Source organism: Cyclopterus lumpus, chromosome 6 (assembly GCF_009769545.1).
Source record: "Cyclopterus lumpus isolate fCycLum1 chromosome 6, fCycLum1.pri, whole genome shotgun sequence".
Taxonomy (NCBI): Eukaryota; Metazoa; Chordata; class Actinopteri; order Perciformes; family Cyclopteridae; genus Cyclopterus; species Cyclopterus lumpus.
Genome location: NC_046971.1, coordinates 1,902,501 through 1,919,095, shown reverse-complemented (window position 1 = coordinate 1,919,095; position 16,595 = coordinate 1,902,501). Strand labels below are relative to the sequence as shown.

The 16,595-nt window shown below is 43.4% G+C and overlaps 2 protein-coding genes across 2 annotated transcripts in view; both read left to right on the top strand.

Annotated features, from left to right (window-relative positions):
* The first annotated feature begins 1,081 nt into the window (after window positions 1-1,081).
* On the top strand, window positions 1,082-5,702 carry urahb (urate (5-hydroxyiso-) hydrolase b). Its single transcript, XM_034535581.1, has 4 exons — window positions 1,082-1,104; window positions 3,602-3,738; window positions 4,227-4,362; window positions 5,456-5,702. The coding sequence occupies exons 2-4, from the start codon at window positions 3,605-3,607 to the stop codon at window positions 5,543-5,545; spliced, it is 360 nt and encodes a 119-aa protein (XP_034391472.1). The 5' UTR covers window positions 1,082-1,104; window positions 3,602-3,604; the 3' UTR covers window positions 5,546-5,702.
* A 666-nt stretch (window positions 5,703-6,368) lies between these two features.
* The window catches only part of si:ch1073-174d20.2 (AFG3-like protein 1), an 11,129-nt gene continuing 902 nt past the window's right edge, over window positions 6,369-16,595 (top strand). Inside the window, exons 1-15 of the mRNA XM_034535580.1 lie at window positions 6,369-6,601; window positions 7,530-7,596; window positions 8,321-8,439; window positions 8,912-9,061; window positions 9,145-9,216; window positions 9,728-9,852; window positions 9,943-10,213; window positions 12,689-12,826; window positions 12,937-13,090; window positions 13,159-13,266; window positions 13,974-14,099; window positions 14,189-14,299; window positions 14,390-14,505; window positions 16,142-16,342; window positions 16,442-16,595. The exon at window positions 16,442-16,595 is cut by the window's right edge and continues 41 nt beyond it. Coding sequence (XP_034391471.1) covers window positions 6,494-6,601; window positions 7,530-7,596; window positions 8,321-8,439; window positions 8,912-9,061; window positions 9,145-9,216; window positions 9,728-9,852; window positions 9,943-10,213; window positions 12,689-12,826; window positions 12,937-13,090; window positions 13,159-13,266; window positions 13,974-14,099; window positions 14,189-14,299; window positions 14,390-14,505; window positions 16,142-16,342; window positions 16,442-16,595 — 2,020 coding nt within the window. The 5' untranslated portion in view covers window positions 6,369-6,493. The remainder of the gene's footprint in view (window positions 6,602-7,529; window positions 7,597-8,320; window positions 8,440-8,911; window positions 9,062-9,144; window positions 9,217-9,727; window positions 9,853-9,942; window positions 10,214-12,688; window positions 12,827-12,936; window positions 13,091-13,158; window positions 13,267-13,973; window positions 14,100-14,188; window positions 14,300-14,389; window positions 14,506-16,141; window positions 16,343-16,441) is intronic.

Below are 16,595 nucleotides of genomic sequence, written 5' to 3'. Positions count from 1 at the left end.
AACCACCGAGTGGATCCGGAAATAATCTTTTATTTACTTTAACATTGTGCGAAATCCGTTTGTAGGTTTATTTGTTTATTTTTAAAGTATCCCAATTAGCTCATGCTATCAGCTAATTTTCCTATGATAATTATATATAAATATATATATATATTTATAAGTATATATATATATATATATATATTTAAAAGTGTATACATACATATATATATTTATATAATTATAAATATAATAACAAATATACATAATTATATATATATTTATATATATATAATTATATAAATATATATATTTATATATATATAATTATATAAATATATATATTTATATAATTATAAATATATAATTATATATATATTTATATAAATATATATATTTATATAATTATATATATAATTATATACATATATTTATATAATTATATATATATATATATATAATTATATACATATATTTATATATATAGATGCTAAAGACTATTTAACAACTCATATGTAGTGCAATATTAAGTTATACCTTCTATTGAATTGGTCATCTACCTCTATAGATGTATTTTTTTACGAAGCTGATATTAAGGGATAAAGTATTCCAGAGGTACCACAAAATGACCGTTACCGGAAGAGTTCTGGTGATATTATTCTGTGTATGATCAACACATCTTAAATAAATGAGAACCGATAGAAAACCTCCACTAACACCACCCGTCGCCCGCGCTACACCCTTCCACCAAAGGTGTTGCGTAATCCTTCTGACACAAACAAATCCAAACCATCTTTCCAGAGATAATTTAAAAAAAACTAATATTACAGAGAAGTAAGCAAGAATGAAGCTGCTCTAAAAATAGTGAAATCATACGACAACACATGAATTAGAGACTACGGTTATGACGTCATGCTGTCTGTGTCGTGGACCGAACTCTCAGCCAGTGTTATTGATTCATGAGAGCCCCCGGGGACGACCTTTGACCCACAGGTCCTGTTTGTGCAGTGCATGCTGGGTAAGTGGCTTTTGAGTAGTGGGCGTGTGCGGCGGCGGTTCAACTGGCTGGACTGGCTTATTTTGGGAGCTGAAGTGGCTGCAGCAGAGAGGCGTGCTCGCACAGAGGTAAGCGTCCGCTTTCACAGCACTGCGTTTTAACTCCATGAATACTTGCTAAGTGCCACCAGTATGAGTACGTGTGTACACGAGTACACGAGTACCTGTACAGTACACGTGTTCATGGTTTTGTTCCGCCAGGATCAACATTTGAGCTTTAAGTCTGGATCTTCTGAAGCCACGAGGAGGATCTGCTCATCTTTTCTTCTCCTGTTTTCTGAACTTTTTGTGTCTCTCGTGGTCCTTTTGCACTAAAAGGTCAAATGTATTTGCGTTCCCGAAATGCCAGATTCACATTCACATGACTTGAGAGTCAAGGGTCAAATGGATGAAAGGTCAGAGTTTGTTTAGGAGGCACGGAGCTTTAATCTGCTATTGATCCTTTAAAATAAGTTACTTGAAATGGATTAAGTAACCACTTATCTACAGACATCTCTTTCCCCATCTAAGTCTATGGGAAAAGTTAGTTTTCTTTATTGACAAAATGTAATACACTGGTAAAATATTTTCAGAACATACTGAATGCATGAAGGTTGTACAACACACAAACAATAGGATTAAAAAGACAATTCGGTGGCAAAAAAATATAGATTTTTGGGAACATTTCATTTTGGGCTCCATGGCGTCACATGACCTGAAGGTGTAGTTCCACGGTTTGGCCACTAGTACCTTTGGTTGCCATGTGTTTCTGTGTTACTAGGCAGGACTCACTCTGAGAAAAGTGATGTCATCTACTTTGTGCACCAATCAGGATGTTGCTATATTTTAATTTAATGTGTTGTTGGTTCGATTCCCGGTCGGAGCGGTCCTTCTGTGTGGAGTTTGCATGTTCTCCCCGTGGCGGCGTGGGTTCTCTCCGGGCTCTCCGGCTTCCTCCCACAGTCCAAAGACATGCTGCAGGTTAATTGATCTCTAAATGTCCCATAGGTGTGAATGTGAGAGTGAATGGTTGTATGTCCCTACATGTGCCCTCGATGGACTGGCGGCCTGTCCAGGGTGTCCCCTGCCTTCGCCCTATGTCAGCTGGGATAGGCTCCAGCGCCCCGCGACCCTAATGAGGATAAGCGGTATTGAAAATGGATGGATGGATGTTCAAATCTGATCAAATCAGACTCACGCGGTCCTGAGGAGAACTAAACGTGCACTTAGATATACTTCATTTAGAATATTTCATATATAATATTGTGCAGGATGTGGCGCCATCTAGCGGCGAGGTTGCAGATTGCAAACAATTTAAACTTCTGTCAGAGAACTGCCAAAACGTGAAAACGTGAAAACGTGAAAACGTGAAAACGTGAAAACGTGAAAACGTGAAAACGTGAAAACGTGAATGGTCCCATCTCGAGTTTTTGGTTTGTCGGTTTATTCAAAGGTAACAAAAACACAAGGATTCATATTTGACGGTGATTTTAGACAAAAGAAAACATACTTACTAATAATTAATCCTGTCCTCTCCTGACCTCACCTGTCCTGTCCTCACCTGTCCTCTCCTCACCTGTCCTCTCCTGTCCTCACCTGTCCTGTCCTCACCTGTCCTGTCCTCACCTGTCCTCTCCTCACCTGTCCTCTCCTCACCTCTCCTGTCCTGTCCTCACCTGTCCTGTCCTCTCCTGTCCTGTCCTCACCTGTCCTGTCCTCACCTCTCCTGTCCTGTCCTCTCCTGTCCTGTCCTCACCTGTCCTCACCTGTCCTGTCCTCACCTCTCCTGTCCTGTCCTCACCTGTCCTGTCCTGTCCTCACCTGTCCTCTCCTCACCTCTCCTGTCCTCACCTGTCCTGTCCTCACCTGTCCTGTCCTGTCCTCACCTGTCCTGTCCTCTCCTGTCCTGTCCTCACCTGTCCTCTCCTCACCTCTCCTGTCCTCACCTGTCCTGTCCTGTCCTCACCTGTCCTGTCCTGTCCTCTCCTGTCCTGTCCTCACCTGTCCTCTCCTCACCTCTCCTGTCCTGTCCTCACCTGTCCTGTCCTCACCTGTCCTGTCCTCACCTGTCCTGTCCTGTCCTCACCTGTCCTGTCCTGTCCTCTCCTGTCCTGTCCTCACCTGTCCTGTCCTCTCCTCTCCTCTCCTCACCTGTCCTGTCCTGTCCTCTCCTGTCCTGTCCTCACCTGTCCTCTCCTCACCTCTCCTGTCCTCTCCTGTCCTGTCCTCACCTGTCCTCTCCTCACCTCACCTGTCCTCTCCTCACCTGTCCTCTCCTCACCTCTCCTGTCCTGTCCTCACCTGTCCTGTCCTGTCCTCACCTGTCCTGTCCTCACCTGTCCTGTCCTGTCCTCACCTGTCCTGTCCTGTCCTCACCTCTCCTGTCCTGTCCTCACCTGTCCTGTCCTCTCCTCACCTGTCCTCTCCTCACCTCTCCTGTCCTGTCCTCACCTGTCCTGTCCTGTCCTCACCTGTCCTGTCCTGTCCTCACCTGTCCTGTCCTCTCCTCACCTGTCCTCTCCTCACCTCTCCTGTCCTGTCCTCTCCTGTCCTGTCCTCACCTGTCCTGTCCTCACCTGTCCTGTAGACCATGGCAGCAGCAGACTCCGGCCCTCTCACGACTCACGTGCTGAACACAGGTGACGGCGTCCCGGCCGCCCAGATGTCCGTCAGTCTTCACCGGCTGGACTCAGAGATGATGATCTGGAGCCTGCTGAGTGTCGGGTGGGTCGGGTTTGAACCCACGGACAACATACATCACATATATACATATATACATATATATATATATATATATATATATATATATATATATATGTATACATATATATATATACATATGTATATAAATATGTATATATTGTAAGTCGCTTTGGATAAAAGCGTCAGCTAAATGACATGTAATGTAATGTAATGTAATGTATATATATATATAATTTATATATATAACGTATATATATAAAATGATATATATATGTATATATATAATTTTGTGTGTATATATATACATATATATAATTTTGTGTGTATATGTATATAATAATATATATATAATAAAATATATATAGACATATATATAGTATATCAAATAAACATAGTATTCAAATAAATGTTTTATTTCCACTAGTATGAAAGAAGACAAGTGATGAAAGATAAACGGACATAACTCACTAAATGTAGTTTTAACTGGGTTCTCTCTGTGGTTCTTTTAGGACTACAAATAAAGATGGCCGCTGCTCAGGACTCATCGGCCGGGAGGCGTTCGGTCCCGGCATGTACAAGCTCCGCTTTGAGACTGGTTCATACTGGGAGGCACTGGGCCAGACCTGCTTCTACCCCTATGTAGAGGTGACTTCAAGGACACACACACACACACACACAGGAACACACACACACACACACACACACACACACAGAAAAACACAATAAAATCAACATGTCCTCACCTGTCCTGTTATTATTTGGAGCTGAACTTTAAGTCTTTATCTGATTGGTTTGATTTGGCGACCCCTTGTGGTGATAACCGGTAACGTCTACAGTGTTTTCATAGACCTGCAGGACCAAAGTAAATCTTTATATATTATTTACATCTTCAAGAGATACAAATGATATTTAAAATAAGAATGACGACGTATAAATATTTAAAAAGCACGTGTTCTTTTAATTCATTAACAAACGAGTTAAACCAGGAGTGAGTTTAATATCTGGTCTTATGATATTTATTACACTTCCACTAGCAGCTACTTTATTTTGAACTTGTTACAAATAATAAACAAATGTGTGTACGTGTGTGTGTGCGTGTGGTGTGTGTATGTGTGAATGCTTGTATGTGTGTGTGTGTGTGGTGTTTGCATGTGTGTGTGTGAGTGTGGTGTGTGTGTGTGTGTGTGGTGTGTGTGTGTGTGGTTTGTGTGTGTATGTGTGTGTGTGTGTGTGCGTCTGTGTGTGTGTGTGTGTGTGGTGTGTGTGTGTGTGTGTGCGTCTGTGTGTGTGTGTGTGTGGTGTGTGTGTGTGTGTGTGTGGTTTGTGTGTGTGTGTGTGTGTGGTGTGTGTGGTGTGTGTGTGTGTGCGTGTGGTTTGTGTGTGTGTGCGTGTGGTTTGTGTGTGTGTGTGTGCGTGGTGTGTGTGTGTGTGTGTGTGTGGTGTGTGTGTGTGTGCGTGTGGTTTGTGTGTGTGTGTGTGGTGTGTGTGTGTGTGCGTGTGGTTTGTGTGTGTGTGTGTGTGTGGTGTGTGTGTGTGTGTGTGTGTGTGTGTGTGTGTGGTGTGCGTGTGTGTGTGTGTGGTGTGCGTGTGTGTGTGTGTGCGTGCGTGTGGTTTGTGCGTGTGTGTGTGTGCGTGCGTGTGGTTTGTGCGTGTGTGTGTGTGCGTGTGTGTGGTTTGTGTGTGTGTGTGTGTGGTTTGTGTGTGTGTGTGTGTGGTGTGTGTGTGTGTGTGGTTCCAGGTTGTGTTCTCCATCATGGACCAGGACCAGAGGCTCCACCTCCCTCTCCTGATGAGCCAGTTCTCCTTCAGCACCTACAGAGGAAGCTGAGCCCGGACGACTTCAGGGCCTTTTGTTTGTTGTTATTGTTGTTGTTTTATGTTCGACACAAGGGAAAATATTTTGTTTATTGTTGTTGTTGTTTAAAGTGCAAACGGGACCGTTTCAAACCTCATCATCAGTAATTTAACTGCATTTTCCCTTGTGACTGTCCTCTGTATTAATATCTGTATTAATCTGCATTAATCTGTGTATTAATCTGTGTATTAATATATGTATTAATCTCTGTAATAATCTATGTATTAATCTGCATTAATATGTTTATTAATATGTGTATTAATATCTGTATTAAGAGCATGAGATGAAGATGCAGTTGAAATGATTAGTCGACTCTTTTTTTCTATTTTTAATTAGTTTTATTCCATGTTTCTGATTCTTCGTTGTCTTTTATGAAAGTAAATAAACAAATATGGTCTTTGGACTGTTGATCGGACTAAACAAACAATTTGGTGGATGTTTTCTATTATTATTTAGGTGCATTTCATATTTTGTAATAATCAAACGCCTCAAGGGGGAAACGCGCAGTCATGCCATGTTTTAATGAGGGTTGATGAAAGCGTTGTCTAATCGTCTTCAGCCAATCAGAGAGAAGGTGTTCTGTGAGGACCCAGTAGCGGCCCTTTCTCAGCCTGAATGTAAATAAAATCACGTTGAAGATAATTAAATCGAATTGTGCCTTAAATGCATTAACTATAATATGTTGTATCTTATTTACTCCTTATTTAACCTTAAATCATTTTGTATTCAATAACTATATTTACTTTGGTCACATTTACCGACAGGCATTCGAAGGGCCGCCTCTCGACGCTTTTGACGTCGGCCCTCTCGTTGACATTTCACGCCGTTATTCAATAACACGACACGATGAAGTTCAGCGGTGGAAATTAAACGTGGAAGCGTCGCGTCTTGGACCTGAAAGCACTCGGCGGCTCGTGGAGGATGTCTCAGGTGCTGAGGCTTCTCGCGGCGGTGGCCTCGCCTCTCTGCCGGGCTGCGGGAGCCCGGGCTCGGCTCTACACGGTCGGGTATCGGAGCTTCTCGGTCCCGGTGAGTGGAGGTTTTTTTTTGGGGGGGGGGGGGGGGGTTGTCTTTGAGAAAACGTCACGAGCCCGTCACGGAAGTAGTGACTCAAATGTCGCCGCTTGTAGTTAATTCAAACTGTGAAGTCTACCGATGTTTGACGTTGGCTAAGTTGGACCGGATGCGGGCGATCCCCCAGGGTCCGTTTGCTTAATATCCCAAACCCAGTCCCTCTAAACCTCCATGGACTCGGTCCGCGTGTGTACGGTCCGCACACGCACACGCACACGCACACGCACACCTGTGAAATCTGCATCGGATCCTGCAGATAAACGGTCATATTTAAGATTAGTGCATTTAACAAATATGCAATGAAAGTAATGCAACTAGTCTCTTCTCACAATAACGTGGTTGAAATCACATTTAAACAGTGTTTTTCTACACTGTAGAAACATCTGAGCATTATTTGTTGTCAATTATTTGCTCGGATTGAATCTAATTTGGTTGATGATGCAATTATATTGTGTCTTTAAAGGACGGGTTCACATTTCTGTCTTTAAACATTAGTCACGTGTTGCAGAGAAAGTAGTACTTGTCAAAATAAAATATATATATATTTTTTTAGAGATGCATTTTATTTTTTTTAGAGATATATTTTATATATATATATATATATATATATATATATATATAATTTAAAATAAATAAATATTTTTTTTTATATGTATGTAGTAGTTACCATGGGTTTCATGAACTGAATGTTTTAATCTGCAGTTATAACGCTGTTTTGTGAGTCCAGAAAATAATTATTAGTGTCCGGTTCAGTTAATTCTGACCATGTTATTTATTCCACCTTCAATTCATAATTCACAGTGAGGTGACCTTGAGCGTGTGTTTACCTGTTTAGAGGTCGTGGTCTTAATGCCCGTTCTGGTCCTCCTCCTGGTCTTTGCAGAGCGTCAGCCGGACTCCAGTGGACCGGCTGTCGGGTCAGCGGCGGCTTTACTCCTCTGAGCCCAAAGGTGAGCTGTTCAGGAGCTGCAGGGTGTGCTCGTTAACGTCGGCCCCCAAAAAGCTTTTTATCGGTCTAAACGGATACGCACAAATAAACACCCGAAGGAGATCACACGATGCAAAATAACACTTCATGACGATTTGAGACGTGCAGAAAATATGACGCACCGTCCTGAGGAAAACTAGTTTTAATTCTCTCATGTAAATTCAAATTTGTGTTTACTTTTATGTGTTTTTACGCTGTTGAATGTTTTTTAAAATCAAGTTTAGTCACTTTGATTTAATTCCACAAAGAAAAAGACAAAGTTAAACTCTACAAATAATCCACTTCTTTTAATGTTGTAAATAATAATCAAATTTAGTTTTGTGTGTTTGTGTCCTGATGTTGATTTTAAACTTATATTTTATCATAAGATGTTTTTTTATATTTATGTGCATTTCATCATATATATATATATATATATATATATATATATATATATATATTTTACGTTTTAATAAAAGCAATATTTTTTATAATATTGAAAGAAAATAATCTTAATAAAAAATTGTTAGTTGCAGGCTGCACTGTAAAATATTAACAAAACATACTTTTGAAACAAATATAATAAAAATATAATTTTGTCTATCTTTTTTTTTCTCACAACCTGAACATTTTATTTTGTATATTAGGTGTAACTGTTAAAAGTATGTAATTCTATGAGTGATTAAACAAATGCATGTGAGTTTCAGATGGAAAAGCAGCAGGAGGAGGAGGAGGAGGAGGAGGAGGAGGAGGAGGAGGAGGAGGAGGAAGATCCTCGGGTGGAGGGAAGAGAGGAGGGAAGGACTGGTGGAGCCGAATGCAAAAGGTTTGTTTTCACATTCAAATCATAATTCATCCGCTTTGAATTCTAACGCGTTCCGTCGGATTTTAACATAAAAATTCTCGTTTTCAGAGATTATTTTGGAGAAAAATGATAAAAGATTTCTATTTTGTGCTCTTAAAACTAAATTTAGAGATAAAGATATAGACGAGTTCATTAAAGAAACAACATTTTGTCGGAAGTATCTTTTTATTTATTTTGTTGTGATTTTTAGATTCAGCCAATGGGAGAAGATCGGACTCAGGAAATGTTTAATAGATTTAATATATATGTTAAATATTTAACAGACCAACAATCAATCTATTAAAAATTTAAATCCAAATAATCGACAGTGAAGAGTGAACTTTATGAAGCCAAGGGGCTGCATGGAAAGCCCCGCCTCCTTTTGCAGAAGCAGTGCTCTCATTGGCTGTTCGCGTTGTTCCCAGTCTCCTCACCGCGTCTCTTCCGTTTCCAGGGCGACGTCCCGTGGGACGAGAAGGATTTCCGCTACTTGGCGATCACGGCGGCCGGAATCAGTTCGGCGGCGTTGTACTTTTACTTCAGAGACAACGGACGAGAGATCAGCTGGAAGGACTTCGTCCACCGCTTCGTGAGCCGGGGAATGGTGAGGTCATACTGGGGCTTTATTAGTCCAGATGATCTATTTTAGATCTATTTATTAATTAATATATGAATGTGTGTGTGCAGGTGGAGCGTTTGGAGGTCGTGAACAAACAGTACGTCCGAGTCATTCTGGTTCCCGGAGCCGACGCCGACGCGGTGAGAAAACATTTCTGTTTGTTAAATGAATCCGAATCTTTCTGTAATAGTGTGTTTATTTTATTTATTTATTTTTCTTCCTGTATTTTTACTACGGAAGCCCAGAGGGACCAGTGAGAAAAATAATCGGTTGATTTGCTTTTTACTAAAGATTTGTATTTTTTTATTTTATTTTTAACAAAATGAACATGAAACTAAATTGAAATCGTTTTCTAAACTAAGTTTAGAACGGCTGAAAAAATAAGTTTTTTCTTTTTCTTTTAATCTGTAAAAACAGATTAATTATATTCTTTAAAATACAAAAAAACAAATCTTGAATAAAGATCATAAAAAGATTTAGTCCACGAGAGGTGATGGTGCACTTCAGCCTCTGAAATCAGTATTACAACAACAACAACAACCACCAGTAAACGATCCTAATGGTTAACCCCGTTCTTCACCACGTCTCATTGGCCCCTCGGGGCTTCCGTAGTTCATATAAAAGCCTCGTTGTTCATCCTCCGTCCTCCAGAACTACGTCTGGTTCAACATCGGCAGCGTGGACACGTTCGAGAGGAACCTGGAGGCGGCGCACGCCGAGCTCGGCTTGGAGCCGTCGCGCCGCCCGGCCGTCGTCTACAGCACCGAGAGCGACGGGTGGGTTCCTGGCAGCTGAGCCTCGTCTCCGTGGACGCGTTGTGTAAACTCACATTCCTGACTCCTCCCCCTCCCTCCCCCCCCCCACAGTTCTTTTCTGATGAGCATGATTCCCACCTTGCTGCTGATTGGCTTCCTGCTCTTCACGCTGCGGCGGGGGCCAATGGGAGGCGGCCCCGGCGGCGGGAGGGGCGGGCCCTTCAGCATGAGCGAGTCCACGGCGAAGATGATGAAGGACAACATCGAGGTGAAGTTCAAGGACGTGGCCGGCTGCGAGGAGGCCAAGCTGGAGATCATGGAGTTCGTCAACTTCCTGAAGAACCCCAAGCAGTACCAGGACCTCGGGGCCAAGATCCCCAAGGTACACACACGGAGACACACACAGAGACACATACACAGAGACACACAGAGACACACAGAGACACACGGAGACACACACAGAGACACATACACAGAGACACACAGAGACACACAGAGACACACACGGAGACACATACACAGAGACACACAGAGACACACGGAGACACACACGGAGACACACACAGAGACACATACACAGAGACACACAGAGACACACGGAGACACACACGGAGACACACACAGAGACACATACACAGAGACACACAGACACACACGGAGACACACACAGAGACACATACACAGAGACACACAGAGACACACGGAGACACACACGGAGACACACACAGAGACACATACACAGAGACACACAGACACACACGGAGACACACACAGAGACACATACACAGAGACACACAGAGACACACAGACACACACGGAGACACACACGGAGACACACACAGAGACACACACAGAGACACATACACAGAGACACACACACAGACACAGAGACACATACACAGAGACACACAGAGACACACGGAGACACACACGGAGACACACACGGAGACACACACAGAGACACACACAGAGACACACACAGAGACACACACAGAGACACACAGAGACACATACAGAGACACACACACAGAGACACACGCACACGCACACGCACACACACACAGAGACACAGACACAGAGACACACAGAGACACACACGGAGACACACACAGAGACACACGGAGACACACACGGAGACACACACAGAGACACATACACAGAGACACACGGAGACACACACGGAGACACACAGAGACACACGGAGACACATACAGAGACACACACACAGAGACCCAGACACACACACACACACACAGAGACACACACACACAGACACGGAGACACACACAGAGACACACACAGAGACACATACAGAGACACACACACAGAGACACACGCACACGCACACACACACAGAGACACAGAGACAGACACACAGAGACACACAGAGACACACGGAGACACACACACAGAGACACACGCACACACAGAGACACACACAGACACAGAGACACACACAGAGACAGACACACACACACACACACACAGAGACACACACACACACACACACAGACACGGAGACACACACAGAGACACACACACAGAGACACACGCACACACACACACACAGAGACACACACAGACACAGAGACAGACACACACACACACACAGAGACACACACACACACACACAGACACGGAGACACACACAGAGACACACACACAGAGACACACGCACACAGAGACAAAGACACACACACACAGACACACACAGAGACACACACACTCACAGAGACACACACAGACACACACACGGAGACACACACGGAGACACACACACACAGAGACACAGAGACACACACAGAGACAGAGACACACACACAGACAGACACAGAGACACACACAGAGACAGAGACACACACACACAGAGACACACACACAGACACACACACACAGAGACACACACACACACACAGAGACACACACAGAGACACACACAGAGACACACACACAGACACACACACGGAGACACACACACAGACACACACACAGAGACACACATACAGAGACACACACACACACACACACACACACACAGACACAGACACACAGACACACACACAGACACAGACACACACACACACAGAGACACAGACACACAGAGACACACAGACACATTAATACACACACACAGAGACACACACACACACACAGACACAGACAGACACATTAATACACACACACAGACACACAGAGACACACAGAGACACAGACACACAGAGACACACAGAGACACACACACACAGAGACACAGACACACACAGAGACACACACACACACACACACACACAGAGACACAGACACACAGAGACACAGACACACAGAGACACACACACACAGAGACACAGACACACACAGAGACACACACACACACACACACACAGAGACACAGACACACAGACACAGAGACACATTAATACACACACACAGACACACGGAGACACACAGACACACACAGAGACACATTAATACACAGACACACGGAGACACACACACACACACACACAGAGACACATACAGACACACACACAGACACACACAGACACACACACAGACACATTAATACACACACACAGACACACATACAGAGACACAGAGACACACAGACACAGAGACACACACACACACACACACACACAGACACATTAATACACACACACAGACACACACACAGACACATTAATACACACACACAGACACACATACAGAGACACAGAGACACACACACACACACAGACACACACAGAGATACATACACACACACACAGACACATAGACACACACACAGACACACACACTCTGCGCTGCAGTCGGTTCGTTCCTCAGCGCCCCGCCGTGTGTGTGTTTTTTTTCCCAGGGGGCCGTGCTGTCCGGACCTCCCGGGACGGGGAAGACTCTGCTGGCCAAAGCCACGGCCGGCGAGGCCGACGTCCCCTTCATCACCGTCAACGGCTCCGAGTTCCTGGAGATGTTCGTGGGCGTCGGCCCGGCCAGGGTGAGTGAAAGGAGGCCACGCCCACTCTCGACATCCGTGTCATTTAAATAAAGTTTTAATAATATTTTTTTTAACTTTTATTTGTTGATCGGGGGTTTCCTGCCCCACAGGTCAGGGACATGTTCGCCATGGCGAGGAAGAACGCCCCCTGCATCCTCTTCATCGACGAGATCGACGCCGTGGGCAGGAAGAGGGGCGGAGGGAACTTCGGCGGTCAGAGCGAGCAGGAGAACACGCTGAACCAGCTGCTGGTGGAGATGGACGGTGGGCGCAGAACGTGACTCAGGAACCGGCGTCTTCGTGTTGTTTTTAACTCTTCAAATGTTCTGCAGGTTTCAACACGGCGACCAACGTGGTGGTCTTGGCTGGAACCAACAGACCCGACATCCTGGACCCGGCTCTGATGAGACCGGGTCGCTTTGACAGGCAGATCTACATCGGTAGAGTTCTACGTTCTCTTGGTTCTTTTCTAGAAATGTTCTATTCATTTATTCATTCTGTTTTTTTTTTAAATAAATAGTTTAATTAGTCGCGTTGCTATTTTAATATTTATTTATTTAGCTTTTTTAAAAAATTTCTTATTTTTTAAATGCATCTTTTTTTCCTTCCATTATTTATTCAATAATTTATCTTTTAAATCAGCTATTTTTTTTTCTTGATTCTACAGTTTTTTTTCACGTCCGACCCAAAGAACCCAAATATTTGTAATTTATGGGATTTTTATACTTTCAAAGAACTTCGAAAATAATAATTTCAATAATATTAAAATGTTTGTCCTGAGAAAAAGATTTTTTTTTTGCACCAGTAAAATTTATAATACAAAAAAATAATCTAAACCTAAATTTGAAAATTTAAAATACATAATGTATGAAATGAAGACAATATCTAACTCAAAAGGTTTAATATTAAAATAACTTTTATCCGGCTAAATTAAATTTTTAAAAAAATATAAATAAGTAATAAAATAAATATGTGAAAATGGACTAAATACATTATTTATCTTAATAGACAATAACTGCCAATAAAAAGGTCAAAATTAATTTCTGTTTCAACATAAAACTGGAATCACAATTCTTATTATTCACATTTCATCACGTCGTTGATCCCAAATATCAGATCGATGTCAACGTGACGTTTGTTCCTTCAGGTCCTCCGGACATCAAAGGCCGAGCGTCCATCTTTAAAGTTCACCTGCGGCCGATCAAGCTGGACCCCAACATCGACAAGGACAACCTCGCCAGGAAGATGGCCGCCGCCACGCCGGGTTTCACCGGTACGGCCTTTATGCGTGTTGTTCATTGTTTACGTGTTTATTAGTAAACGAGCCTCGCGTGTTTGATGCCGGGTGTTTTCCTTCTGCAGGCGCCGACATCGCGAACGTCTGTAACGAGGCGGCGCTGATCGCCGCCCGACACCTCAACGCGTCCGTCGGTGGGAAACACTTCGAGCAGGCCATCGACCGCGTCATCGGAGGTCAGCGCGGCGCCACCCGCACCTTCCTTATTGTTGTTGTTGTTGTTGACGTTATGATCAATAACTGTGTGTGTGTGTGTGTGTCCTCAGGGCTGGAGAAGAAGACTCAGGTCCTGCAGCCCACAGAGAAGAAGACGGTCGCGTACCACGAGGCGGGGCACGCCATCGTGGGCTGGTTCCTGGAGCACGCCGACCCGCTGCTGAAGGTACTGAGTAGTACTCACTCATGTACTCACTAATGTACCTGCTCATGTACTCATGTACCTGCTCATGTACTCATGTACCTGCTCATGTACTCATGTACCTGCTCATGTACTCATGTACCTGCTCATGTACTCATGTACCTGCTCATGTACTCATGTACCTGCTCATGTACTCATGTACTCACTCATGTACTCATGTACCTGCTCATGTACTCATGTACCTGCTCATGTACTCACTCATGTACCTGCTCATGTACTCATGTACCTGCTCATGTACTCATGTACCTGCTCATGTACTCATGTACCTGCTCATGTACTCATGTACCTGCTCATGTACTCATGTACCTGCTCATGTACTCATGTACCTGCTCATGTACTCATGTACCTGCTCATGTACTCATGTACTCACTCATGTACTCATGTACCTGCTCATGTACTCATGTACCTGCTCATGTACTCATGTACCTGCTCATGTACTCATGTACTCACTCATGTACTCATGTACCTGCTCATGTACTCATGTACCTGCTCATGTACTCATGTACCTGCTCATGTACTCATGTACCTGCTCATGTACTCATGTACCTGCTCATGTACTCATGTACTCACTCATGTACTCATGTACCTGCTCATGTACTCATGTACCTGCTCATGTACTCATGTACCTGCTCATGTACTCATGTACCTGCTCATGTACTCATGTACTCACTCATGTACTCATGTACCTGCTCATGTACTCATGTACCTGCTCATGTACTCATGTACCTGCTCATGTACTCATGTACCTGCTCATGTACTCATGTACCTGCTCATGTACTCATGTACCTGCTCATGTACTCATGTACCTGCTAATGTACTCATGTACCTGCTCATGTACTCATGTACCTGCTCATGTACTCATGTACCTGCTCATGTACTCATGTACTCATGTACCTGCTCATGTACTCATGTACCTGCTCATGTACTCATGTACCTGCTCATGTACTCATGTACTCATGTACTCATGTACTCATGTACCTGCTCATGTACTCACTCATGTACCTGCTCATGTACTCATGTACCTGCTCATGTACTCATGTACTCATGTACTCATGTACCTGCTACGTGTTCACAACGCAGTACTTCTGTGAACATTTCTTTTTACTTTTTTTACTTTTTCCTCAAAACCTTTAACTGGAACAGTAAAAAATCTTCTTGAAGAAAAAAAAAAAGTATAAGTAATAAAATAAAGGAGAGTATTGAAGTCAATATCAATAAAAAATATTATAAAATAATAGTAGCGCAACTAATTAACAAAACTAAATAATAAAAAACATAATTGGAACATATTTACAACATATGTAATAACAATATTAGACACACATTTTCTTTATAAAGTTTAATAATAAAATAAACCAGCAAAATATAACATAACAATATTTTAATATCAGTTATTCCCTCCAAAGTAAAAGCAGAATGAAAAAGATTTGTGTTTTAAATGTGACTTCAAATTAAATTGTAAATTAGTTACAATGTTGTCATAGTTTTGTTGATTTATGTCAAAAACTTAGTTAAATTACCAGATTCTGAGTTTAAAAGAGAAGTTGTAACATCAGTAAATTAAATGATGGGTTAATGTTGTTGCCCCCCCCCCCCCCAGGTGTCCATCATCCCGCGGGGTAAAGGTCTGGGTTACGCCCAGTACCTCCCCAGAGAGCAGTACCTGTACAGCAAGGAGCAGCTGTTCGACAGGATGTGCATGATGCTCGGCGGCCGCGTGGCCGAGCACGTCTTCTTCGGCCGGATCACCACCGGAGCTCAGGACGACCTGAAGAAGGTCACGCAGTCCGCCTACGCCCAGGTACACACACACACACACACACACACACACAACTACTTCCTGTTTGCGGGTCATCGCCATGTGATCCAGACCGGTTCACCTGGACCTCCTCCCCTGCAGGTGGTCCAGTTCGGGATGAGCGATAAAGTGGGGCAGGTGTCCTTCGACCTGCCCCGGCAGGGCGAGATGGTCCTGGAGAAGCCGTACAGCGAAGCCACGGCCGAGCTCATCGACGCCGAGGTCCGGGAGCTGGTGGACCGGGCGTACCAGAAGA